The sequence below is a fragment of the Peromyscus maniculatus genome, chromosome 1 (assembly GCF_049852395.1).
Source record: "Peromyscus maniculatus bairdii isolate BWxNUB_F1_BW_parent chromosome 1, HU_Pman_BW_mat_3.1, whole genome shotgun sequence".
Classification (NCBI taxonomy): Eukaryota; Metazoa; Chordata; class Mammalia; order Rodentia; family Cricetidae; genus Peromyscus; species Peromyscus maniculatus.
In genome coordinates, this window is record NC_134852.1 from 113,321,464 (window position 1) to 113,348,893 (window position 27,430).

General features: G+C 42.0%; 2 protein-coding genes across 34 annotated transcripts in view; one reads left to right on the top strand and one right to left on the bottom strand.

The window, feature by feature from the left end:
• Positions 1 to 20,834, bottom strand: part of Nup98 (nucleoporin 98 and 96 precursor) — a 107,460-nt gene extending 86,626 nt beyond the window's left edge. For 13 of the 21 annotated variants that reach the window (XM_076549026.1, XM_076548977.1, XM_076548959.1 and 10 more), the window contains exons 1-4: positions 13,469 to 13,608; positions 1,642 to 1,745; positions 802 to 903; positions 515 to 691 (exon numbers count right to left, since the gene is read on the bottom strand). In XM_076549026.1, coding sequence (XP_076405141.1) covers positions 515 to 691; positions 802 to 903; positions 1,642 to 1,717 — 355 coding nt within the window. In that variant the 5' untranslated portion in view covers positions 1,718 to 1,745; positions 13,469 to 13,608. Of the gene's footprint in view, positions 1 to 514; positions 692 to 801; positions 904 to 1,641; positions 1,746 to 12,948; positions 13,331 to 13,468; positions 13,609 to 20,722 lie in introns of those variants that run through there. The other 8 variants (XM_076548998.1, XM_076548921.1, XM_076549015.1 and 5 more) reach the window with 6 other exon arrangements.
• The window catches only part of Pgap2 (post-GPI attachment to proteins 2), a 33,895-nt gene continuing 20,295 nt past the window's right edge, over positions 13,831 to 27,430 (top strand). For 3 of the 13 annotated variants that reach the window (XM_076549104.1, XM_076549090.1, XM_076549098.1), the window contains exon 1: positions 13,849 to 14,054. The gene's annotated coding sequence lies outside the window, so the exon portion shown is untranslated. Of the gene's footprint in view, positions 14,055 to 27,430 lie in introns of all 13 variants that reach the window. The other 10 variants (XM_076549134.1, XM_076549123.1, XM_042280774.2 and 7 more) reach the window with 7 other exon arrangements.

Sequence of the window (27,430 nt, forward strand, 5' to 3'; positions counted from 1 at the left end):
GGTAAGGAGAGAGTTGTCTTTGTAGTACAACACTACTGACTGACTTGAACACATCCTTCTTGACATCCTGTCAGCATAACTCCAACAATACTACTCTGACCTGGTTTGTCATCCTATGTCTGGGTATTCTGCATCAGGCATCTCTCTCTATTCTGCATCAGGCATCTGTCTCTCTGTCTCTCTCTTTTGAGACAAGGTTTCTGTGTAACCCTGGCTCCTGGAACTCACTTTGTAGACCAGTATGACCTTGAACTCTTGAGATTCTCTGTCAGGCATCTCTTCCTCTCTGCATCTATTACAAATACTACTGCTTCAAGCCCCCATTCTTTAAGAGATATATTTACTGCCCTCTTTCTGGCCTACAAAACTCAATACATTTTCAGATTCTATTTCCTGGTTTTGACCACTTGGTGGGAAAGGAGGTAGTGAGCACAGAGCAAAGAAGAGAGGACACATTCAACAAACAAATCAAATACTAAACTATTAGAAGTACAAAGAATGGTGTTCTACTTACTCCCAAAGCCAGTTGGTTTATTTTGTGCAAATGCATTGTTCTGGGATGAGAAAAGACTCGTTCCTGTACTTGCAGTTCCAAACAAACTATTTGATGTTCCTGTCGATGTACCAAACCCAAAACCAGTGCTTGTGGAGGTTGCTGGCTGGCTAAATGAATTGGTACCAAATAATCCTCCTAAAGACATGGAAGGGGAAAAAAAAGTTCATGTAGTAAATTGTAGTTACCAAGTAAAGTTCTATTCCAGCTACAAATAAACCAGATGTATTCCAAACAAAATCTCTTACCTGGTTTGGTCTGTGAATTTCCAAATAAGCCTCCAGTATTGTTGCTAGAACCAAATGCAGATGTTCCAAATGCTCCTCCACTAGTAGTACCAAAGCCAGTATCTGAAACAGCAAAATCCAGGGTCTGTGAGTAAAACAGTTTTAAACATTTCTTTGTTTTATTTTGTTCTGGTTTGGTTTTTTTGAGACAGGGTTTCTCTGTGTAGTCTTGGCTGTCCTAGAACTTACTCTGTAGACCAGTCCAGCCTCAAACTCACAAGATCCTCTTAACTCTAACTCCCGTGTGCTGGGATTAAAGGCCTGTACCACCACTGCCCAGCTACATTTCTTAACACTGCATTAAGTGGACCACTAATACAGTTTGAAGCCTTTCTCAAATTCCCATCAAAATTCTTACAAGACAGAAATTAAGCCAAGGTATTTTACTCATTGTCTCCAGAAGACTATGAACTTGAAATCAAAAGGTGTGACTCTGAACCACCACAGGGTGCATGCTGCCCAGTGGTAGAGTATCTGCCTAGCACAGGCAGTGGAGGGACAGATAAGCCATCTACAGTGGGTGGATCCTCCCCCATCAGTTAAGATAACCACAAGGATCCTTCACAGATGGTCTCAGATCTAACTCTCGATTATGTGAAGTTGATAGTTAAAACTATCACAGTGGCTCATGCCTTGAGAAACTGAGACAGAAGGATTGAGAGCTGAAAGCCTGAGTTACATAAATAGTTATAAGCCGGCTCAGGCTACAGTGATAACCAGTCTCAAAACAAAACAACTGAACCAACAAAAGACAGTCAAATTAAGACATTTTCTCCTTTTTCATTATTTTTCAAAACTTACTTTGTCCAAATGTTGAAGTTGTGCCGAAGCCCCCTGTCCCACCCCCAAAGGGGGTTCCAAATGATTTGTTAAACATCTTCCAAACAAGTGTTTGCTTCAGAAAGCTGTAAAACAAAAGTTACTCCTTTGAGACACCACAGAAAGTTATTTGTTTCAAGAAATCTACCATTCTACAAACATTAGTTAGGCCCATAGAAATGATAGCATACTGCTATTAAATATGCTAAAACCTTGAATGAATAAACTAAATATATTAAATTATTATTTTGTTTGTTTGTTTGTTTGTTTTTCAAGTCAGGGTTTCTCTGTGTAGCTTTGCGCCTTTCCTGGGACTCACTTGGTAGCCCAAGCTGGTCTCGAACTTACAGAGATCCGCCTGGCTCTGCCTCCCAGTGCTGGGATTAAAGGTGTATGCCACCACCGCCGCCTGGCTAAATTAAAGTATTTTAATAAATAATTAAATATAATTAAAACCTATAAAATGTTCGTTAATCTACACACTTGCTAAAATAACTAGTACTGTAATGTAAAATTAAATTTCTGATCCTACCAATGACGATCCCTTTAAAATGTTTTTCATGTATATGCTGAGTTGTTGGGCAATTTAACTTTTATTGCTTTTAGCCTATGCATCCCTACAAATGCCACAGCACATGTATGGAGGTGAGAGGATGGGACAGCAATATGTTCTCCTTTTGAGTTTTGGAAGTTCAACTCAATTCATCAGGCTTGGCAGAAAGATGAGACATCTCATTGGCAAAGATTTTTTTTTTTTTAAATTTTTACCTAACTTTTGTTTAAATATCATAATAGAGACCAATACAGATCAGTATAAACAGTATACATGATGCTGTGGGTTTGCTCCCCAGTATTGGATGTGGTGGCAAACACCCATAACTCTAGCACTCTGGAGATGGGAGGCAAGGGGATCAGAAATTCAAGGTCATCTTCAGCTACACAGCTCAAAGCTAGATTACATGACACCCTGTCTCAAAACAACAAAAAACAAGACCTAGGAGATTATACAGTATATGCATCAACAATTATGACCATATTCTGTTATATCAACTATCTAAACTGTTTCCCTGGCCAGGGCTGGAGAGGTAGCTAGGTGGCGAAGAGTACTTACGTACTAGCCTTACAGCTAGAGGCTCATGTCATCATCACTTACTCTTTAGTAATGAGATCTGCTTTAAGGTCCCTACCTTTAGCCAGGTGTGGTGGCACATTGCCTTTAACAGACAGGATTGCCAGGACTATACAGAAAGACCTCTCCCCCAAGAGAAAAAGCCAAAAGACTTGAATAGATGTTAGGGAAAACAAGATTTGAACAGACTTGTTAGCAAAAAAATACACGAATGGTAAATTTTATTTATATATGTATTACCATACCTTTTCAAAATTCTATTTCATAACACAAACAGTTCAAGACCAGCCTGGACACATGGACCATGTGTCCCTCAAAACAAACAAGTGCTATCCAGTTATCATGTTGATTTTGCTAGGCACCTCCAACTTTTTTGTGTTTTTGATTTTGGATACAGGGTTAGTTAGTTACAGTGTTTGAGGTTATATATAGGAAGTTTAGATTTATAACTATCATTGAAAGTGTCAGGAGACGTTTGTTATTTGCCCTTATTACTATTATTATTATTAGCATATTTTTGATTATTTGTCATTTTCATTACTATTATTTTTAGCATGTGCTGTGTATGTAAACATACTTTGATCATATTCCTTACTTAACCTTATTCCTCCCATATCCCTATTACTTTCATGTCACGAGCCATGTGGTCTAGTTTCAGATCAGCATATGAACACTTATCCAACAGGTGTGGTGATATTGTGTTCCCCAATATAGTGCACCCTAATAAACTAATCTGGGGGTCAGAAAACAGAAGAGCCACAATATTAAACAGAGGTTAGGCAATAGTAGCACATGCCTTTAATCCTAGCATTCTGGAGGCAGAGATCCATTTGGATCTCTGAGTTTAAAGCCACGCTGGAAACAACCAGGCATGGTGACACACACCTTTAATCTCAGGAAGTGATTGATGGCTGGAGGCAGAAAGGTATATAAGGCATGAGGATCAACTACTAGAGCCTGTTAAGCTTTTAGGCTTTTGAGCAGCAGGTCAGCTGAGATCCATTCGGATGAGGACAAAGAGGCTTCTAGATTGAGGAAAGAGATCAGCTGAGGAACTGGCAAGGTGAGGTTAGCTGTGGCTGGTTCTGTTTCTCTGATCCTTAAGCATTCACTCCCATACCTGGCTCCATGTTTGTTTTTATTAATAAGACCTAACAATTCTTGCTACAAACAGGTCTTCAAGAGACCAGTGGATCTCAGGTCAGCTCAGAATACTGCTGGGATCGAGCAAACTGCATAATCTCTTCTCTGATAAATATTGATGATTTTCTCAGCAGTTTTTGGTTTCACTTATGTCAGTCAGGCATGGGAAAGATGTGATCATTATCAGAAACTCTTTTTTCTGAAATATTTTCCCCTAAAATTCTTTGGGAACTGATGTTTCTCAGGTTTCTTATCTGGAACTACCAGCTGTCACCCCAGACCCTGGGAACTTTTCTGTTTCAGTGCTGACAGGATTGGAGGCAATAAAAGTTAGTAGTTACATACAGCCGGGTGGTGGTGGCACAGGCCTTAATCCCAGCACTAGGGAAGCAGAGGCAGGCAGATCTCTGTGAGTTCGAGGCCAGCCTGGGCTTCCAAGTGAGTTCCAGGAAAGGCGCAAATCTACACAGAGAAACCCTGTCTTGGAAAAAAAAAAAAAAAAAAAAAGGTTAGTAGTTACATACAAGGAAGCAACACGGGACATAACCATGTCTCCTAATTCTGGGGAAAAATTAAGGTGGAAAAAGAGTGCCTAATTAAAGTTCACTCTTTATAAAGAGCCTTAGGTATGCAGAATCCTTTGACAGGACAAGGGAACAGTTGCAGAAATACAAACTAACTATGCAAGCAGCTTACAGCAAATCACCCCTATTTCCATAAATATGCTTTAAGTTTTTAACAATATTGTTGTTCTTGAGAACATGTGCCTATATTTATCACCTTTTAGCTTTGTAAGGACAAGATGTGCCTGGCTCCATATTTAGCCAAGTTAAAAAAATGCTAAGTGTTATCTCTGGTTTAAAAGTTGGGGAAAATTATATTTGTTTTTGCTGGAGGTTAATGCTGGAGGGTGGGAAAATATGCTTGTTCATGAAGTATAAATAAATAAAGATGGCTTGAGATTTTTAGGGGCTAGTCACTTGTATGAAACTCATCTGGTGGTTGGACACTTCCCCATCTCAGGACCTGAACCTGGGACTGCCACATTATCTTTTGTTCTTTTTGTTTTGTTTTGAGAAAGGTTTTCGCTGTGTAGCCCTGGCTGTCCTGGAACTTACTTTGTAGAACAGGCTGTTCTCGAACTCAGAGATCTACCTGATTCTGCTTCCTAAGTGCCAGGATTAAGGAGGTGCACAACCACACCAAGCAGACAAGTACTTTCTTATTCATCTCCAAGCACAGGAAACTTGTCTGTGTAAATCTGACATGTATTTGAGGAACATGCCACTCTTTAAAAGGTGATTAATGACAATTTTTCCACTGTGAAATGTACCCTCATAGAACATTTTAGTTGTAATTTGTGATTTGGCTACACTGACTCTATACACCTTAAGTTCTACAGCTCCCAATCAACATTTTACTTTTAATAATCTTACCCCGAGACAGAAACCTACCATTCATTAGACACTCATTTCACAAAGGGATTTTAAGTAATAATAAAATATCCTGGAAAATACCTCAACATCTACAAGCTCATTTATATTTTTCATCTCAACAACAATGAAAGAATGTTGGTATTAGCTATCACTGCTATTATCACCTCTATTTTGCAGAGTAGAAAAAAAAGAATAAGGTTTTACAAAATTTCACAAGGTCAAAGAGGTAAGTAGAACTCAAGTTTAACCTATCTTCTAACTTTGCAAAGACACTTTCAATCATAAAAAGTAACAGGCAATAAGCAAAAAACCTATATATTAAAGAAATTCAACTGCTTCAGACCCAAGAACAAGAAGAAAGAAGGCAGCAAATATCTTTAACCCAAGAATAAAGTGTCTCATTCAAATGCAACCTATCTTTTCTTTTTTTCTTTCTTTCTTCTTTTTATTTTTTATTTATTTATTTTTTTGTTGGTTTTTTTCAAGACAAGGTTTTCTCTGTGAAACAGTCCAGGCTGTCTTGGAACTCTGTAGACCAGGCTGGCCTCGAACTCACAGAGATCCACCTGGCTCTGCCTCCCTAGTGCTGGGATTAAAGGTGTGCGCCGCTGCCACCGGGAAGATCTGCCTGTATCTGCTTCCTAAATGAATCAGGCTACCCACTCAACTTTCTCGGTTCTTAGAAGATCAAACTTGGTTTATTCTCATTTATCATGCTGAGCAAGGTCTGTTGTTTAAAGTTATCACAACAGAGGCTAGGGATTTAGCTCAGCTGACAAGAGAACTTGCCTAGCATGCACAAAACCCCAGAACAGCATAAATGAAGAATGGTAAGCTCATGTCTGTAATTCTAGCATGTAGATTTAGGAGGATCAAAAATTCAAGTCATCCTCAGTAACACAGATCTTATCTCAAAACGAACCACAATAGAAACAAAATTACAATGAAGCAAATCAATATCACAGACAACCTCACAATCTGTCATAACTACAGAAATTGATGAAGAATGGCAAACTGGGTGAACTGGAATTCACCTATAATCCCAGCACTAGAGGTGAAGGAAAGAGAATCAGTAGTTCAGGATCAACCTTAACTACTCAGTGAGCTTGAGGCCAGCCTAGGCTGAGGCCCAATCACAAAACAAAAACTAAACCAGTGAATACAGAAAACTCAGCTCTTCAAACCATTTGTTTTCCTGACTCTGTTGTGTGTACCAGACGCAGTGAAAGTATCCACCCTTGACTCTTGTTGCTGCCAAACAACCCAATTCACTCTATTCAACTTCAGTTTGGTATCTTATAAGCCTATGTTAACTTCATGCGACATCCATAACACAATATACACTCTGCACATGGCTCTCTTGACCCTTACTTCCCACCCTGGACACTGTGAAACACTAAACTATGCAGACTTTCATTTAGGACTATAGAAGATTTGTTGTACCAGCTGCTGTACTGTGAGACAGCCTTCAGCTGCCAGTGCTTTTCAGAACTGCCTCTACTGAAGACTGCCTCATTCATGGTCATACTTTCTTCCTATGACAGCCAAAATCCATGGCCAATGCTAGGATTCTTGGCCCTAGCTCAGTGTAAAACTCTAAAGAGCAGGTAATTTCAACTTTTTAATTTTCATGGGATTGGCTGACACCTTCATCAGGACACCACAGTTCTGGAAATATAGCTTAGGGTAAAGTGCATGCCTACCCAGAAAGGGTCCTAAGTTCAGTTCTTTTCTACCACTAAAAAAAAAAAAAAATAGCCGGGCAGTGGTGATGCACGCCTTTAGTCCCAGCGCTTGGGAGGCAGAGGCAGGTGGATCTCTGTGAGCTGGAGGCCAGCCTGGGCTACAGAGTGAGTTCCAGGAAAGGCTCCAAAGCTACACAGAGAAACCCTGTCTCAAAAGACAAAAAACAACAACAACAACAAAAAATCAATACATTTAAACAAAAATAAGACATGGCATCACACAGGAGAGTGTCAGAGTTAATGCTTGCCTAGTGTTTGTAAGTGACTAGCTAGGTTCTATCTCCATCACCACGTATATTCAAACATCATCACAATACAGTATCTCCCACTTCTTTCTCACTTCTCTTAGAGGTAATGATACCAAAATTTCCTGAGCCAACTTCTAAGGACTGTGCTCAATTCAGAGTTTGCTACCAAAGGAACTCAACTGTATCTCATTTACAATGAGATCTGCCAAAAATAGGGAGTTACCTTTGTTTGTTGTTTTGAGACAGGGTACAGATAGTGAAAGCTGCCCTCAACTTCCTATGATGTAGCTCCAGACTGACTGAACTATCTTCCTGCCTCTACCTACCAAGTGCTAGAATTCCAGGTGTTTGACACTACAAGTTATTTTGGTTTTGTTTGTTCGGGTTTTTTTGTTTGTTTGTTTGTCTGTTTTTTGAGACAGGATTTCATGTAGCCCAGGCTGGCTTCAAACTCACTATGTAGCCACGAATGACCTTGAATTTCTGATCTTTCTTCCTCCATTAACCAAGTAATGAGATTACAGGTATAAGCTAGCACATCAAATCACTAGAAACACTGGTGGGGCACACAGGTAGGATATAATGAAGAAGCAGAATCAGAATAAAATGTAATATCTTATGAAGGAAGAACAATCCATAAGATATTCCCATGACCTAGATAAAAATTCCTACATAAATGTATTTTTGTCTTTATGAATTGATTTCCTTACACTCCTTTTATACAAGACATTTAAAAATGATCTTTAATATTGGCCTTAATTTTCCTCTGCCCCTTGTGCTTCAATAATCTTCCAATTTTTTATTTATACTATGTAATACCAAAAAGGAGATAGCCAATACACATCAGTAATATAACCACTAGACAGAAATATACTCACACATTATCTCAACTAAACTTTGAATGGTGATGTCTTAGTATATCTAAAATTTGTAAGTTATGTGAACAAAATTAGCTTTCTACCTCAAAAAGTAGGAGACACCTGACACAATGTTAAACAACAAAACCAAAAAACCTCAGCACTGCCAATGAATGACTATGCCCGTCTTCCAAGACACTCCCAGCTTGCTGCTTTCTACTTCTAGAAAATTATACAAATATTAAGTACTTTTTCCTTTTTACTTCATTGAATTTCTTTGTATCAAAGTCAGCAAGGAGCAAAATCAGTAGTACATGTTACCTTCCACTTTACAAAGCACTTTTTAAGTCTCTCATTTAATCCCCATGATAGCAGTAGAAAAAGGAGGAATCACTATCCAGTTAAACTGAATGAGTCTGTTTTTGTTTGTTTAAGACAAGGTCTCAACAAGCTCTCCCTCTGTAGCTCAGGCTAGCCTGAACTCACAACAGTCTTCCTAAGTGCTGGGATCACACACCTGGGAGCACTGTCTACTGTTTGTTTTCCATGAGACAAGAGAGACAGGCAAGGAGGCTAGGCAAAATTCCAGGAAGAAGAAAGTACCTAGTCTTAATCATCTAATATTACATCCCATTTCAGGGGCTGGCCTGGAATTTGTTATCTTACCTCTGCTTCCAAAGTGCTGAGACAACAGGTGTACCCATTACACAAAGCTCCAGAGTCGGCTATTGCTGCTTCTAAAGACAGGGTCTCACTATGTACCAGCTAGCCTGGAACTCAAGAGATCCATCTGTCTCTATGGCTCAAATTCTGAGATTAAAAGGATGTACCACCACCATGACCAGCAAAGATAGATAGATAGATTTATTTATTTATTTATTTATTTATTCATTTATTCATTCATTATTCATTCATTCATTTATTTATTTATTTATTTATTTATTTATGTGTGTGTTTGTCTCCCCCCCCCCCAGAGCTGAGGATCGAACCCAGGGCCTTGCTAAATCCCCAACCCCTGTGTGTATGTGTTTATGCAACATGTGTACATCCCCACAAGAGGCAAAAGTAAGTAGGACTGGTTTGGAGCTAGAATTACAGGTAGCTGTAAGCTACCTGATTTGGGTGCTGGGAACAGAACTCAGGTACTCTGAAAGAGCACCAAGTCTAAATGAACTGGTAAACTCCAGATTCAGTGAGAAACCATGTCTCAAAAAATAAGGTGTGAAAAAAAAAATGAAATAAGGTTTAAGGCCAGGCATAGTGGCACACAGCTATAATCCTCCCACTTACAAGGCACAGGCAGGCAGATCCAACCTGGTCTACATAGGCAATTACAGGTCAACAAGGACAACATATCAAGACTGGCCCAAAATAAGAAAAAAAAGGTTGGGTGCGGTGGCGCATACCTTTAATCCCAGCACTCAAGGAGGCAGAGGCAGACAGATCTCTATAAATTCAAGTCCATCCCAGTCTACATAGTGAGTTCCAGGATAGCCAGGACTACACAGAGAGAGACCCTGTCTCAAAACCAAGAACTAACTAAAGAAACAAATAAAAAGGGGAGGGTGTTACAGAGTTACTAAGACAAACTTCTGGCCTCCATGTGAACACGCACAGACACACCTGTGCAAAGGGCATGGTGACACCTCCTGTACTTGGGAGGAAAAGGCAGAAGGATTAGGATTTGAAAGTCGGCCTGGGGCTACACATCAAGAATCTTGTCTTGAAGCCGGGCGGTGGTGGCGCACGCCTTTAATCCCAGCACTCGGGAGGCAGAGCCAGGCGGATTTCTGTGAGTTCGAGGCCAGCCTGGGCTACCAAGTGAGCTCCAGGAAAGGCGCAAAGCTACGCAGAGAAACCCTGTCTCGAAAAAACCAAAAAAAAAAAAAAAAAAAAAAGAATCTTGTCTTGAAAAAAAGGTACTAGACAATTTATGAACTGACTTTACAAGCAAAGTAAGGGTATGGCTTTACTAAAATGTTGGGACTATTTTCACTTACAGCAATGATCTCAACCAGGGACAATTTTGATAATTTCTTGACCTTCTTGGTAGTTACACCTTTGGGAGGAGGTGTTAATCAGTATCTAATAGGGAGAGGAGGAAGGCTGTTACATAGCCCACAACACACAAGAGGGCCTCAATTAAAAAATTATCTCAAGGGGCTGGAGAGATGGCTCAGAGGTTAAGAGCACTGACTGCTCTTCCAGAGGTCCTGAGTTCAATTCCCAGCAACCACATGGTGGCTCACAACCATCCGTAATGAGATCGGGTGCCCTCTTCTGACCTGTAGTCATACATGCTGCATACAAAATAAATAAATGAATCTTTAAAAAAAAAAAAATTATCTCAATATAAAGTGTTAGCTGCAGTACATAAGATATCTTGCTGTGAATGCATACTGAACGATAAGTCAATTTCAAACACAACATATCAAACTCTCAGAAAATGCTTAATACCAGGCCTCTAATAAGATTTACATAAGATATATATGTTTTTTGTTTTTTGTTTTTTTTTTTTGTTTTTTTAAGATTGGGGCTTCTCTGTGTAACAACTCTGGCTGTCCTAGAACTCGCTCTGAAGAGTTCCTCTAGAGGCTGGTCTTGATCGCAAGAGATCTGCCTGTCTTTGCCTCCTGAAGGCTGGGATTAAAGGGACACACCACCACACTCGTGAGTTACACATTATATAACCTCAGAATTTTATAGTCTTTTACTAGAAATTAATCATTATTACAATATCCTATGTCCTAGACTGCCAGCACACAAGTAATATTACAAATCATACCTTATATTCCCAGTCTGCTAAAGTTTAGTTATTCTTAGATACCTAGGAACTAGTGGCTACAAAGTACAAAGTATTTCAGGCCGGGAGGAGGTGGTGCACACCTTTAATCCCAGCACTCCAGAGGCAGAGCCAGGCGGATCTCTGTGAGTTCAAGTCCAGTTCTGTCTACAGAGCAAGATTCAGGACGGGCTCCAAAACTACACAGAGAAACCCTGTATTGAAAAACCAGAAAGTATTTCAGAAGTACACAAATATCTAGCCTCTTTTCTGGAGTATTTTTCAGTTTCCCTTTTCTGTATTTGCTCTTTCACAAAATGGACTGCCTATGAGCCATATAACCTAAAATACGTATTAATATACATGTTATTTATTTTTGAGACAGGATCTCATTATGCCGTCTTGACTGGCCTGGAACTTGCTATATGGACCAGGCTGACCAAAATCCCAGAGATCCACCTGCCTCTGCCTCTTAAGTGCTGGAATTAAAGGCCTTCACCATCACACCCAGCAACACAAAAACATTTTATCATAATCTAATAAAAATACAAACAGCTAAAATATAAAATGTGTGCGACAAACAGAAGGACCAGTAAGTGTGTGGAAGCTTACACAGGAAAGCATTCCAGGAAAAGCTTCCCAGGTCATGATGACCAATCTGATAAAATGGTACAAAAAACACCAGGTCACAACTTTAATATTTAGACCACAGTTCTCTTCTGCTCTTTTGTATTACTTCCTTTTAGGTTTTACTGTTTATAATCAAAGATACAAGCTGATAATGTTCAGATCAAACTTGACAACTAATTTTGTCAAATCTTAAGTATCATAAATAATTTTATCAAAGTAGTTCCCAATACCTACAATATGCCCAGCCTGATTTTTTCTAACTTTATGTTTCATTTCAACTATTTCTTGTATTAGTTTATGTGTATGAGTGTTTTGCATGCATGTATGTGTGTGCACATGTATGACTGGTGCTCCAAGGTCAGAAGAGCTGCTGTTCCCAAGAATGAGACAACAGTGCTCTCCAGCCCTCGACAAGTTTTAATTGAGATGGATCTTCTATGCTGCCCAGGCTGGCCTCAAACTCCTGGGCTCTCCACCCTCAACTTCCATAACTGGTGACATTACAGGCTTATACCATCACATCTATATTGACTTTACTCACCCTCAACACTTAGGTTTTTTTGTTGTTGGTGGTGGTGGTTTGTTTGTTTGTTTGTTTGTTTTTTTGTTTTTTTTTTTTTGAGGCAGGGTCTCTTTATTAAGCCCTCACTGTCCTGGAACTCAGTATGTAGCTCAGGCTAGCCTTGAACTCACAGAGAGCCGCCTGCCTTTGCCTCCTGAGTGCTGGGATGAAAGGCGTGCATCACCAAGTCTGTCTCTTCAACAGTACTTTAAGTTTAGTTCTCAAAAGTTTATGTTAAGGCTGGGTGTGACGACAAACGCCTTTAATCCCAGTACCAGCACCTGGGAGGTAGAGGCAGGTGGTCTCTTTGATTTCGTGGCAAGCCTGGTCTACGTAGTGAATTCCAGACCAACCAGGATTTTGAAGTAAGATCTTGTCTCAAAAAAAGGAAAAATTAAAAATTAGAAGTCCACATCAGAGTACTACAAATTAAGTCCTATTATCTTAACTAACACACACACACACACACACACACACACACACACACACACACACACATATGCAAACGTGGTTAACAACTAAACTGGAAATGTTTTGAAAACTATGTCAAATGTCCCTGTCCTTCCCCCTACCTGGAGCAAACACGGAGGGTGGAATAGTATAAAAATCCTAGACTGGAGTCAAGACATCTGGCATTCCTGAGTCCTCTTATTCTACCTCCAACCTACAGAACCTGTGCACGTGATGCAGAGTAGGGGAATTGACAATTTCTTAAATGCTTATGACTATAGAAATTCAGAAACCCAATCTTTCTCACCTCGGTTTACAACATGTGGCAGCACAGGAAAGAACCTTTCATTGGGTTGACCAGACCCCTCTAACCGCCAGACACTGTCTTCAAAAGCTAATGCATTTCCGACTCACTCAACCCTCTGGTTAACCCTGGACAAAACGCGCGCCCTGCAGAGTGGTCAAAGAAGTGATGGGGGAACCTCACGGAGTCCCCTCGGCACACCATCCCTGCAAGCGCCCACCTACCGCGGGGCTGCTCACCTCCGCCCGGCGAATGAATGAGTAGCACCAGAGACGGGAGGGCTCACTCCAGCGTGGGCTGCCACCCGAGACCCTCTGGCCTACGCCCCACGCGTGTGGATTCCCTCCCAGGGCCTCCCGAGCCAAGCCGCAGGGCCGCGGGCCCCGCCCCCTCACGCAGGCCCGAAGGAGTGCGCCGGGCACGAGACTGGGCGACCGAGAGGGCCCGGGGCGTCCCGCGCAGATGCCGGTCCAGAGGGGAGGACCCACCCTCCCGCTGGGCTCCAGCGGCGCTCCCGACTTACCGCCGTGCGTCTGGGGTGAGGACCCGGGTCCGTCTGCCACCCGCCGCTCACAAAGCAGCGCGCGGCCACCAGGAAACCGTCGCTGCCGCCGCCGCCGCCACCGACCGCCGCTTCGGGCGCAGCGCGCAGAGGCCCGACTGCGTCACACGCCGCCCGCCGTCAGAGGCCAGCCCCGGGCGCTCCGCCCTCGCCGGCCGGGCATTGGCAGGCCGGTCCGCCACTCGAGACCCACCCCGTTACTCATTGGGCAACGAGTCTTTTGAAACCGAACGTGAAGGCGGTCTCTGAGAAGGAGCGGATGGGAAGAGGAGGGGCGTGAGGAATGGGGGTGGGGGAGGGAGAAAAAAAAAAAAAAAGGAGGGACGATTAGGAGGGACGCGGAGTCCCACCCCCTCCGCCGCGACGGTTGGCTGAGAGGGGGTCGTGACGTCACACAGGACCCCTGGAAGAGGGCTGGGGAGTGGCTAGAATGGTGAGCACCAAACAGCAGTGACGTTGTACCGAGACCCCGCCCCTTTCCTTGGAGCGCGGAGACTCGGGCTACAGAAGCTCCGGCCAATCAGAGGGAAGGCCCAAGGATGACATGGTAACTGTTCTACCCTTGTTTAGCTCCAGTCTGCGGGCAATCTCGGGAAGGCTCTCTGGCCACCCAGCTGGCACTTGTGGAGCTGGAGAACCCTTTGGGAATACCTGTCGGTCCACATGGCTTGTCTGCAGCCGCTCCGAGACCCTCAGTCCCCACTGTTGTCCTTGCCAGTCCAAGCCAGTCCGCGCACATCCTTTCCTCCTCTGAATCTCTAAAGTAGATCTGAGCAATGGTCTACTATAGGGCTTGATCCCAATGAGTATTCTCTCGGACCTTCTGCCTCAGCTGCACTTTCAGAACCTGTGCCTGTTCGGGATGGCTTGGTGCAAATGTCCCGCCTTCTCCAGGACACATTTGCTAACCTCAACAAGTTGGAGTGATGTTTGGGCCGTCCTCTTGTCAGGACCTTGTTACTTTGTATTCTATTTGCCTCCTCCCTGCCCTGGTGTCGGTCAAAGCTGCATTTTCATACTTTTGGTGTCGGTTTCCTCCTAGGACCTAGCTAAGAGCAGAGGAGTGGGCATGTTCTAGAAACCAGACCTGTCTAGTGATTGAGGTCTCACAGAATAACAGGATCTCTGCTCAGAAAAAGAGAGTGCGTATTACCTCTCTACCACCTCCTGGGACATCAGTATACAACTGAAACGAGAGTTGCTAGGAATTTTAAATGAATTCTTCAATGTTTTTGGTAGTAACGAGAATTAGAAACATCTTTAAAACGAAGTGGTGTTGGGGCTGAGGATGTAGCTCAGTTGATAGAGTGCGTTCCTGGCATGTGCAAAGCCCTATTTTCAATCGCCAGCAACACATAAACTGGGTTTAGTGGTGCACACCTGGAATCCCAGCATTTGAGAGGTGGAGGTGGAAGGATCAAAAGATGGCAAGATGACTCAGGTAAACATACTTCCTGCCAAACCTGATGACCAGAGTTCCCATCTCTGGGACCTACATAGTGAAAGGAAAGAACCGACTCCTGAAAATCGTCCTCTGACATCCATACAAGCTCCATGACACAAACACCCACATATATGCATACATACAAAATAAATAAATGAAATAAAAAAATTAAGATTTATATATTTATTACATATACAGTGTTCTGCCTTCATGCATCCCTGCAGGCCAGAAGAAGGCACCAGATTTCATTACAGATGGGTGTGAGCCACCATGTGGTTGCTGGGAATTGAACTCAGGACCTCTGGAAGAACAGCCAATGCTCCTAACCTCTGAGCCATCTCTCCTTTTTTAAATGAAGTGGTATGAAGATAAAATAAGATAGTAAATGGAAGGAATATGATACATTGTAGGTGTTCAGTATCTACTTGAAAGAAAAGTTAATGTATAGATTGCCTAACAGGAAAGCTAGTTTGAACATCGATCTGCAGCCACCTTCCCTGATCCCCTCTGTCCAAATAGCCCTGCTTTTCCATCACTCTTTCTTGCCTTTACTGAGTCAGAAAGTCATTAGCAGATGCCTGGGACATATGAAACTATGTCTCAAAAACCAAACAGCAACAATCATTAGGTCTGCCTGTCTGTCTTTCTCTTTTTGAGACAGGGTTTCTCTGTGTACCCCTGGCTGTCCTGGAGCTCACTTTTGTGGACCAGGCTGACTTTAAACTCAGAGATCCATCTGCCTCTGCCTCCTGAGTGCTGGGATTGAAGGTGCAAGCCACCATTGCCCGGCTGCTGCTGCTGCTGCTGCTTCCTCTTTTTTTTTTTTTTTTCTTACATCATTACAGTGGCTTTTTCAACACCAATCCCCTGATTTTTTTGGTGCTTCAGTTTGCAAATGTAACTACATTTAAGCTTAAAAATGAATCAGCAGATGAGTATATTCAATTGGAGATGATAGCTAACTTTGCAGAAACTGGAATCCTTAAATGGTGTGTATTTATAGGAAGAGTATGGAGGATACATTGAAAGAGCAATGCTTCAGTGAGGAATTTCTGGGGACCACTGTGACTTTAAGGTTCCTTATTAAGTATTATTCTGGTGGGCATGTAATCCATAGCTTATCACCACCAGGGACCCTGATTAGGAAGAGCATCTGTTTGGAGCCAGGGCTCCTCCTCCCCAGTCTAATTGTCATAACAACCCCTTAGAGTTACTATCCTCTTCCTTCATCCACTCTAAAGACAAGAAATTGGGGCATACTCACAAGGACTTTCCAACCCCCGCCCCCCCTGCCTTGTTCTAGGCATTAAGAGCCCAGACATGTCTGGGCGGTGGTAGTGCATGCCTTTAATCCCAGCACTGGGAGGCAGAGGCAGGTGTATCTTTGTGAGTTCAGGGCCAGCCTGGTCTACAGAGCTAGTCTAGGACAGGCTCCAAAGCTACAGAGAAACCCTGTCTCAACCAAAAAAATGGGGTTGGGGATTTAGCTCAGTGGTAGAGCGCTTGCCTAGTCTTTGGGTGGGGGGGGGGGGGAGAAGAGCCCAGAGATGCCCACAGCCCTGTATTGGTTGGCTTTATCCTAGGAGCCTGTATCCTTTCACACACTTGACTTGAAAGATTTCTATGCAGCTATAAAAGATTATTGCTCAAAGAAGAGACTGGGCTGTGAAAACAGTGGAATCATGAAAGGGCAATGGTTTTGGACTGGTAGTTCCAAATTTCCATGTTGCAATGGAACGCACAGCAGGGCTGGATTCAAACAGAGCTAAGTCCATATCTCAGATCTGCTAGTGTTCAGACCTTGACAAATTACTTTACTTGTACTGTGTTGCAGTTCGCTTGTGTATGAAATGGGCACAATACTTGGTATTTAATAAGGTGATTGTGAAGGTCAAATCAGGTAATAGCACTTGCAAAATTCTGAGGTCATGCTAGGCCCAAAAAAAATACAGTATTGATTCCCTCCTCTTCTACAATTTGGTAGGGAAGGTTGAAGTTTGTGAGTAGCACCTAATTGGATTTTTAGAAATTCCATGTGAATATCTTTGATGTTTAAGCATAGCATTTAGCCCATTGCATTTAAAGAATTTATTGGCATACTCAGGATTTTACCTAATACAATATTTTATGCTTTTTCTATTTGTCCAATCAATTCTGCTTGTTTCTCTTTTATTTTTAATTTTAATTTGATTTTATTAATTTTATGTGTGGGTGTTTTGTGTGCATGTATGGATTTGCACCACATGCATGCATTGCTTTGGGGGGTGGGGCAGAAAAGAATGTTGGATTCCCTGGAACTGGAGCTATGGGTGGTTGTGAGCCACCATACTGGGGCTGGGAATTTGCAGGAACAGCCAGTGCTCTTAGCTGCTGAGCCATCTCTCCAGCCCCTCACTTTTATTTTAGTTTTGTAATAGTATCTTCTTTTTATTTAGTACTAGTTTTTGGCTGGATTTTTGTTTGTTTGTTTGGTTTGTGGGGTTTTTTGGGGGGAGGGTAGGATTTTGTTTCTTTGTTTATTTTGTTTTTTTGAGACAGTGTTTCTCTGCGTAACTATCCTGGCTGTCCTGGAACTTTGTAGACCAGGCTGGCCTCGGAAGGTGCCTCTGCCTCCTGAGTGCTGGGATCAAAGGCATGCACCACCTGGTACAGCCCAGCTCTAAGATACTTTTTAGAACCCCCTAAAAGAAACCCTACACCCCTTAGTAATTACTATCTACCTTTGCCCTCGAGCCCTAGCAAATACTCATTATTCTCTATCTTACATAGATTTACTTATTATAGTTATTTAACATAAATAGAATCATATAATCTATGACTTGTGTCTGGTGCTTTCACTTAGAATAATGTTTTAAAAGTTTGTCAGCATGGATAGCATATATCAATATATTATTTCTTTGTATGGTTTAATAATATCCTTTTGGGGGCTGGAGAGATGGCTCGGTGATTAAGAGCACTGACTGCTCTTCCAGAGGATCCAGGTTCAATTCCCAGCACCCACATGACATCTTACACCTGTCTGCAACTCCAGTTTCAGGTGACCCGACACCCATGGCAAAATACCAATGCACATTAAAAATAAAAATTAAAAAGGGGTGGTGGTGGCTGGAGAGATGGCTCAGAGGTTAGGAGCACTGGCTGCTCTTCCAGAGGTCCTGATTTCAATTCCCAGCAACCACATGGTGGCTCACAACCATCTATGATACCTGGTGCCCTCTTCTGCTGTGCAGGGATACATGCAGACAGAACACTGTATACATAATAAATAAATAAATTTTTTTTAAAAGTGCCGGGCAGTGGTGGCGCATGCCTTTAATCCCAGCACTTGGGAGGCAGAGGCAGGTGGATCTCTGTGAGTTCGAGGCCAGCTTGGTCTACACAGCGAGTTCCAGGAAAGGCACAAAACTACACAGAGAAACCCTGTCTCAAAAACAAAACAAAACAAAACAAAAAAAAAAAAAAAAAAAAAAGCTGGGCAGTGGTACATGCCTTTAATCCCAGCACTCGGGAGGCAGAGGCAGGTGGATCTCTGTGAGTTGAGGCCAGCCTAGTCTATAAAGTGAGTTCCAGGACAGACTCCAAAGCTACACAGAGAAACCCTGTCTCAAAACAACAACAACAACAACAACAATAATGTTCTGTTGTACAGATATATCATCGTCTGCTTATGAATCAGTTTATGGATATTTGGGTTTCCATGTTTTAGCTATTATGGATAATGCTGCTATGAACATTTGTGTTTGAACTTTTTGTAGACATGTTTCCAATTCTCTTGTGTTTATACCTAGGTATAATATGTGGTAACTCTGTATTTAACTCCTCCCCATCATACATCAAATGCTTTATATATGTGTGTGTGTGTGTGTGTGTGTGTGTGTGTGTGTTCTTGAGATTTATTTATAATTTTATGTATTGATTTTTAATCATTTTAAAAAAAAATATGTATTTGCACTCAAGAGACAGAGACAGGTGGATCTCTGAGTAGGAGGCCAGCCTGGCCTACAGAGAGAGTTTCAGGACAGCCAGGGCTACACAGAGGAACCCTGTCTCGAAGACAAACAAACCAATAAAAATGGTCTGTGTGAGTGAATGCTATGTCTGTGTGAGTGTTACAGGTGCTTGTGAGCCACTCTACACTGGTTTTGAAGGCTGAACTTAGTCTGTAAGAACAGTATGTGCTCTTAACCACTGAGCTATTTATTTCTCCAGTCCCAGTTGTATCATTTTTAATACTATTATTATTTTGTGTATGTGTGTAGGCATATGCATGCCATGGCACACAGAGGCCAACTTGCAAGAGTCTACTCTTGCCGTTGGGTGGTGGTGGTACACACCTTTAATTCCAGCACTTGGGAGGCAGAGGCAGGTGGATCTTGGTGAGTTCGAAGCCAGCCTGATCTACAAAGTGAGTTCCAGGACAGCCAGAACTGTTATTTAGAGAAATCCTGTCTCAAAAAAAAACCAAAAAACCAAAAAAAAAAAAAAAAAAGAGTTCTGGGGCTCTGAACCTCTGAACTCAGGGCATCAGGCTAGCATGGCAAGTGTTTTTACCTGATAAGCCATTTTGCCAGTTCTAATTTTTTTTTTTTTAATTTTAGGGTCAGAAAGATGGTTCAGTAGTTAAGAGTGCTTGTTGCTTTTGCCGGGAGTCTAGGTTCAGTTCCCAGCACCTTCATGATGACAGGCCACAGTTGTCTGTTAACTCTAGTTCCAAGGAACCTGACACCCTCTTCTGACCTCTGTGGACATGAACATGATACACATGCATAAAGCAGGCAAAATACCTGCTAACAGGTATAACAAAGTAACAAAATAAAAATAAATAAATCTAAAAAAATTTAGTTTTTTTTCTCACTATGTAGGATAATATAAGTGTCCATGCCTACTTCCTGGACCAGGCCACCTGAGAAACACAAAGTGGCCTGAAAGCTTCACTGCCTGTCAGGAATTGGAAGGTACATTGTGCCCCAGGAGCCATGGACTCTAAACTGAAAATCTCTCAAGGCAGCTAGGCCAAGCCTACTCCATGGTTCCCTGCAATTCCCCCTTTTTTATTTTTTAATTTCAGGGTATATAAATCAATGTATTTATTTTTTTATTTTTATTTATTTATTTATTTATTTTTATTTTTTTGATTTTTTGAAACAGGGTTTCTCTGTGTAGTTTTGGTGCCTGTCCTGATCTCACTCTGTAGACCAGGCTGGCCTCAAACTCACAGAGAGCCACCTGTCTCTGCCTCCTGAGTGCTGGGACTAAAGGCGTGTGCCAACACTGCCCGGTGTAAATCAATATTTAAAGCACACATGGAGTAGCAAATCAATCTCAAGACTATAATGCTTCCAAGTCAAATCAGCAAAAAACTTCCCAGGGACATTCCTATGAGCCATAGTTTAGAAGTCCAATTAGAGACATAAAAATAATGACCAAGAATCTTGGTCAGGTTTTGTGCAGCAATGGAGGAGGGTAATTCATCTAATTTTGAATGTTGAATGGTTAATATTTTATCATGCAAGGCCTGAACAGCAATACTTAAATTATCATGTGACCATCTCTGCTTGGGGAACAATATGATTAGCATTGGGGGGGGGCACCCAAGATCTCAGAGTCATTGACATAAACAGGCATGTTGTTCTCTTCCCAGTTAACAAGTGAAGCACAGGAGGATCTCAGGTACACACACCCAATATGTCTCAGCGTAACAGATGTGGTCAGCAGAGGCAGCACAGCAAGGAACAGCAGTTCTGCAGTCACACCCTTCCCCACGATCTCACCAAGTCTGTTCCCTCAGTCACCAGTCCCTTCATCTGAGTCATGGTTGGTGGACAGACTCTGTTCTCTTTGGTTCGACAATTCCATTGCCCTGTTCTCTTCCTTTTCTTTAGCTGTAGCCCCTGTAGACACTTGGGAAGTTCTTTGTCTGTCTTCCACAGGTTGAATCAGTTTTTCAGGTATCCACACTGACTTTTCAGCACCCTGAAGGAAAACACACAAACTTAGCCTCAGCTCCTGTGAATTGCTGGATCAGGCCATTCCATTGACCTGACATAACATCTCTCCAAAGGACCTTGACCTTGATTTTTTTCAGAGGGGCCCCCACACATTCTGCAGCAGTAAGGCCATCCTTGCCCAAATTAAAAATTTTAAAGTTTAATATATAAAATATTGTGAGGAATAGCCATATTATTCTCCCCCCCCCCTATTTTTAAATAACATTTAAGCTGTCCATTAGTTCTTTCCAAAAGAAGAGGGTTATAAGGAAAGCCTGTGATGTGGGGTGTATCAAACTGTTGGTAAAATTTCTGAAAAGGCTTGGTAGTGTATGTGAAGCATTGTTAGTTTTTAATATTCAGCAGGGGTATAAAATAGTAAAAGTCAGTGCTAAGTCATCAGAAGTATTTAATAAATTTTTTAAATTTTTAATGAGTTATTAAAGGGTTTATCCAACTTTTATTGTTGTAAACAAATCTTTAACAGTTTATTATTTTTAGTAGAAAGCAAAATACCATCCATATAATGTATAATAGAAGCAAGAGAAAACTTTTTTTAAAAGCAATAGCAACAAACTTTTGACATAAAGTTGGACTATTTGTCATTATGCATTTCTTTTTTCTTGTTGAATAACTGCCAATAGCTGAGGCATCATTTGCCCTTGGAGGGCCAGCCAGAGTTAACGCTTAAGCATATGAAGGCATTTTAGTATATCATCATAGAGGTGGATGTAATCATTAATATCCCCCCCTTTTTTTTTTTTCTGAGCCAAGGATTGAGGATCAAACCCTGGGCCTTGTGCTGAGCACAAGCACTCTACCACTGAGCTAAATCCCCAACCCAATATCCCCTTTCTTAAGAGATGGATGGCAGTCTGGCCATTAACATTTTCATATACGAGTTGTTTAACATTAATCATTCCCATCTCCCCATCAACCTCTAGGTGATTGAGGACCCTAAAAAGATGATAAACAAAATCTTGATATGGCTCATCAGGCTCCTATCTAATTTTAGAAAGTTCCTCTGTCTTTTTCCCAGAATTTAGTAACTTATGCCATGCCGATAAAGTCAAAGCATTGATTTGTCCATAAGCTTGAGGAGGACATGTAAACTGTTGTTGAGCATCGCTATACATGCCTTCTCCTGTTGACATTTCAAGTTATGGGCACATTATTTGTTGATTTCTTTTTCTTTACTTTTTCTATTTGTTTGTTCGTTTGTCTTTTGAAACAGGGTTTTTCTATGTAACCACCCTGACTGTCCTGGAACTAGCTCTGTAGACCAGGCTGGCCCCAACTCACAGAGAGATCCACCTGCTTCTGCCTCCAGAGTGCTGGGATTACACGCATGCGCCATCACCACCTGGCTCTTTTTTTTTTTTTTTTTTTTTTTTTTTTTTTAAGATTTATTTATTATGTATACAGTGTTGTGCCTGGATGCCAGAAGAGGGTGCCAGATCTCATTACAGATGATTAGGAGCCACCATGTGGTTGCTGGAAATTGAACTCAAGACCTCTGGAAGAGCAGCCAGTGCTCTTAAGCATTGAGCCATCTCTCCAGCCCTATTTTGTTGATTTCTAATAGCTTGGTCCTGACATCTTTTTGAATAATCAGCCTTCCTCAATAAATATTTACTCCTAGTAAGATAAAAAAGTAAGATCAACTTTTGCTAAGATCCTCTAGTCAGAAGGAAGAAAAGCTTCCCCAGAAGTAGAATAAAAGAGAGACAATATAAAAGGAGCAGTTGGTCCATACTGAGCACAAGCCTGCTTAAGATCCTTAAGAGTCAGGGCTGGGAAAGTAATTCAGTGGTTAAGAGCACTGGCTGTTCTCCCAGAGGACCCAGGTTCAATTCCCAGCACCCACATGGCAGCTCACAACTGTCTGCAACTCCACTTCCAGGGGATCTGACACCCTCACACAGACATACATATGGGCAAAATACCAACGCACATAAAAATAAGTCTTTAGGGCTGGAGAGATGGCTCAGAGGTTAAGAGCACTGACTGCTCTTCCAGAGGTCCTGAGTTCAATTCCCAGCAACCACATGGTGGCTCACAACCATCTGTAATGAGATCTGGTGCCCTCTTCTGGCCTGCAGTCATATATGCTGTATACAAAATAAATAAATAAATCTTTAAAAAAAAAATAAGTCTTTAGCCAGGCGTTGATGGCACATTCCTTTAATTCCAGCACTCGGGAGGCAGAGGCAGGCAGATCTCTGTGAGTTTAAGGCCAGCCTAGTCTGGAAAGTGAGTTCCAGGATAGGCTCCAAAGCTACACAGAGAAACCCTGTCTCAGAGAGAGAGAGAGAGAGAGAGAGAGAGAGAGAGAATTTTAAATAAAATGGTGTATAATATTTAACTCTTTGCCCTGAGTTATTAGGATTGGATGTTTCACTCACCAATAAAAGAGAAAATCCTTTCATGTCTTCTCCCATCTCTTGGGCTCCATACAAAGTCTCTTGGTTAGAAGACCTGTACTGTAACTTAAAAGGAGTTAATTCTTATGGAGGATGAGAAACCTAACAACTTCAGAAAGAAATGAAGCAAAGCAGAAAAAAAAAGTTTTGATACTATCAAGAACTGTACTTAAGGGCTGGAAAGAGGGCTCAGAGGTCAAGAGCACTGGCTGCTCTTCTAAAGGATCTAGATTCAATTCTCAGCTCACAACTGTCTATAACCCCAGTTCCGGTGGATCCAGCACCCTCACACAGACATACATATAGGCAAAAACACCAATGCACGTAAAAAATAAATAATTTTGAAAAGCTGTATTTGATGGAAGGTTTTAGGAGCCGAGGCCATTGCAGATGGGGTAGGGGAACAAAAACAACAGAAGGTGGAGGAATGCCCTCAACCTCGTCACAGAGAGACAGGTTCTAAGTTTTCTTCTGTTCCCAGGGTTATTCTGCTTTTTCCTGATCACTTTCATTTTTAATATTAACTATCATTTTTGTCTATTACTGTTTGTATTTCTTTCCAAAGCTGAACTGTTTTCTGGTCCCCTTTCATGTAATTCTCCCTGAACTGCTCTTCCTAACCAGAACCAAGTTCTGGGATGCAGAGATCCCTCTTCAGGGAAAGAAGGCTGAAGTTGACTAATGAACTTCAAGGATTTCATCAGCTGGTGGTGTCCCTCTGTAACTTGGTTGCTCCTTCAGCTCTGTTTGCCCCTTTTGACCTTCAATGGATGTTCTTGCCTTTTTATACTGGTGTGTACCCTATTCCCAGGAGTTCCTTGCCCCCTCCCTTTTTTTTTTTTCTTTCTTTCTTAAATCCCCATATTTAGGTCCCTGCTCCTGGCCCCACCTATAAAGTGCCTGTGCTTATTTAGGGGCAAGGTCACCTGTATGGCTGCAAGTAATTATATCAGGCCAGTTGGAGGGGCCATAGCACAACTGAGGCTGAACAATTTTATTGAGAACAATCAGACTTTTTATGCCTTTATCAGAAACAGAATATAACAGCAATTGCCAGGATCAAGACAGTTATAATTGCCAGAATACAATGAAGTTTGCAAGCTATCCAGGGTTCATGAGATTAACATCTAAGACCAATTTGTCCTGTCAAGCCTTCATGCTGCCTTGACTACTAAAGGAACATGCTGAGAAACACAAAGCTGCCTGAACACTTCACTGCCTGAGAGAGTGCATCAGTCTTCCAGGAACTGGAAGGCACATTGTGCACTGGGAGCCATGGACTCTAACCTGAAAAACCTATGACAATGCCTCTCCAGGCAGTTAGGCCAAGCCAACTCCATGGTTCCTTGTATTGTATAGCTAGGCTAGAATTCACTATAGAGACCATGCTGGCCTCTCTTCCTATACTCTTTCATACTATTATTATTTTAGTGATTCCATAGACATCGCCACATGAATTTTTTTTTTTTTTTTTTTTTTTTTTTTTTTTTTTTGGTTTTTCGAAACAGGGTTTCTCTGTGTAGCTTTGCGCCTTTCCTGGAACTCACTTGGTAGCCCAGGCTGGCCTCGAACTCACAGAGATCCGCCTGGCTCTGCCTCCCAAGTGCTGGGATTAAAGGCATGCGCCACCACTGCCCGGCATGCCACATGAATTCTTAATTTAACAAAATGTCATTTTATTAAAAATACCTTTATCAGAAGAATGGAATTCACTAAGATGAAAGTGCAAGGCAAGAATATTCTAGATGAGGTGAATGGGGAAGCACAGGTAGGATCAGGAAAGCACTCACCATATCCAGATGAAATCTGAGACATCATTCTAGAAGCAACAGAAGAGCCAAAGTTCTTTAGAACAATGAAGATTCTATTACTGTTTTTCTGGGTACTGGAATTAGATGGGTGACTCTAGGGTTGGAGTTTTTATTTTTCCCAAGACAGGGTTTCTTTGTGTAGCCCTGCCTGTCTTGGAACGTACTCTGTAGACCAAGGTAGTCTTGAACTCATAGATCTGCCTGCCTCTACTTCCAAGTGCTGGGATTAAAGGTGTGCTCCACCATGCTTGGCTGACTTTTTTTTTTTTTTTTTTAAGGGAAGCAGAGCTGAAATTAATGACATGCACCACCATGCCTGGCATTTTTTTTTTTTTTTGAGATTTTATTTTTTATGTGTATGAGTGTTTTGTCTAAAATGTATGTCTGTGCACCATGTGCAAGAAGTGCCTGTAGAGGCCAGAAGAGAGCCCCAGATCCCTTAGGGCTGGAATTACAGATGGTTGTGAGCTACCATGTGGGTGTTTGAAATTGATTCTGGGTCATCTGGAAGAGCAGCCAGTGCTCTTAATTATGGAGTCATCTCCTCAGCCCCAGAGTGTGGATTTTTAAACCATCCAAGGAGGATATCTTGATGATGACAAAGATATCATGGAAAAACAAAACTCCTCACCAGCTTAGGTTGGCTCGCTTTCCTACAGCTTTCCGTGAGGCAAGGCCAGGATTGGGCCTGGACTTCGAGCATTGGCCATGTCTCGCCTCTTAACCTTCCCCAGCCATACTCCCTTCATGCCAGTCTCTAGCAATTGCTCTCAAAAGGCCTATCTCGGAATTCTTAAAGTGCTCCTAGATCTGTCTCAGCACACCCATTCTTTAAAACCTGCTTCGGTTAAATCCATCCAGTATTTCCTGCACCCTTACTCTGTTCCTGCCCCTGCACTAGGCTGAAAGAGCAAGCAATCGATTGAGGGTTGTCTCCTTATACTAGCTCCTAAGCACTTGAGAGGCTGAGGTAGGAGGAGGGTTGCTGTGAGTTTGAGGTCAGCCTAGGGTTATAGTGAGTTCTAGACTAGTCTGGGCCACAGATTGAAACTATCTCAAAAAATAATTAGGAGCTCCCAGAAAGGTGGGGGACATTAGACTGGGCAACAGACAAGTATTCGTTTGCTACTTTGTGGTCAGAGTCGTAATGGAAGCTTGGTAGACCGTATATAATATTACAGCTGTGGGAAGATAGGCAAATGGTCATAAGGTATAGAGATAAGGAAAAGACGATCGAAGTTTCATGGAAGAGGAGGATAAAGCTAGGGTCTAAAATTTAATTGCTGGAGTAGAGGATGACCAGATTATGGAAGCTGTTGAGCACCACACTAATTTGCCCCTGCTCATAAAAGCTAGGGAGAGTTACTAAATTGATTAGCAGCAAAGAAGGGACATGTCAGTTCTGTGTTTTAAGAAGAGTTGTTGTGCTGCCAACCTTTTATCCCAGCACTGGGGAGGCAAAAGTAAGTACATATCGATGAGTTCCTGCCAGCTTGGTCTACAAGTTCCAGGCCAGACAGTGCTAACTGTGAGACCCTACCAAACAATAGATAAAAGGTGAGCAGGACCAGTGTGGGCTGAAGTGGAGGCTCAGTGGTTAATAGCAATTACTTCCTTACGATTACTGTTCTTGCAGAGGACCTGGGCTGTGTTCCCATCACCCATATGATGCTTACAACTCCAGTTCCAGTGCCATCTTCTGACCACCTTGGGCTTCTGCACAAACATGGTGCACATACATACATTCAGCCACACACACACATATACATAAAAATAATTTTTCTTTGAGACAGGTTTTCTCTGTGTAACAGCCCTGGCTGTCCTAGAACTCACTTTGTAGACCAGGCTGGCCTTGAACTCACAGAGTTCTGCCTGTCTCTACCTCCTGAGTGCTGGGATTAAAGGCATGTGCCACCATGCCAGGCAATAATTAAAATCTTAAAAAAAAAAAAAAAGGGAATATGATATCTGGAGTGATGGTACATGCCTGTCATCCCGGTATTAAGAGGCCACCTTGGGAGCTGGAGAGATGGCTCAGAGGTTAGGAGCACTGGCTGTGCTTCCAGAGGTCCTGAGTTCACTTCCCCAAAACCATTTGTTGGCTCACAACCATCTATAATGAGATCTACTGCCCTCTTCAGGTGGGCATGTGTATGTGCAGACAGAACACAGTATAACATAATAAATAATCTTTTAAAAAAAAAGTGAATCCCTGTCTTTTTTCCCCCAAGATTTATTTATTTATTATGTATACAGCA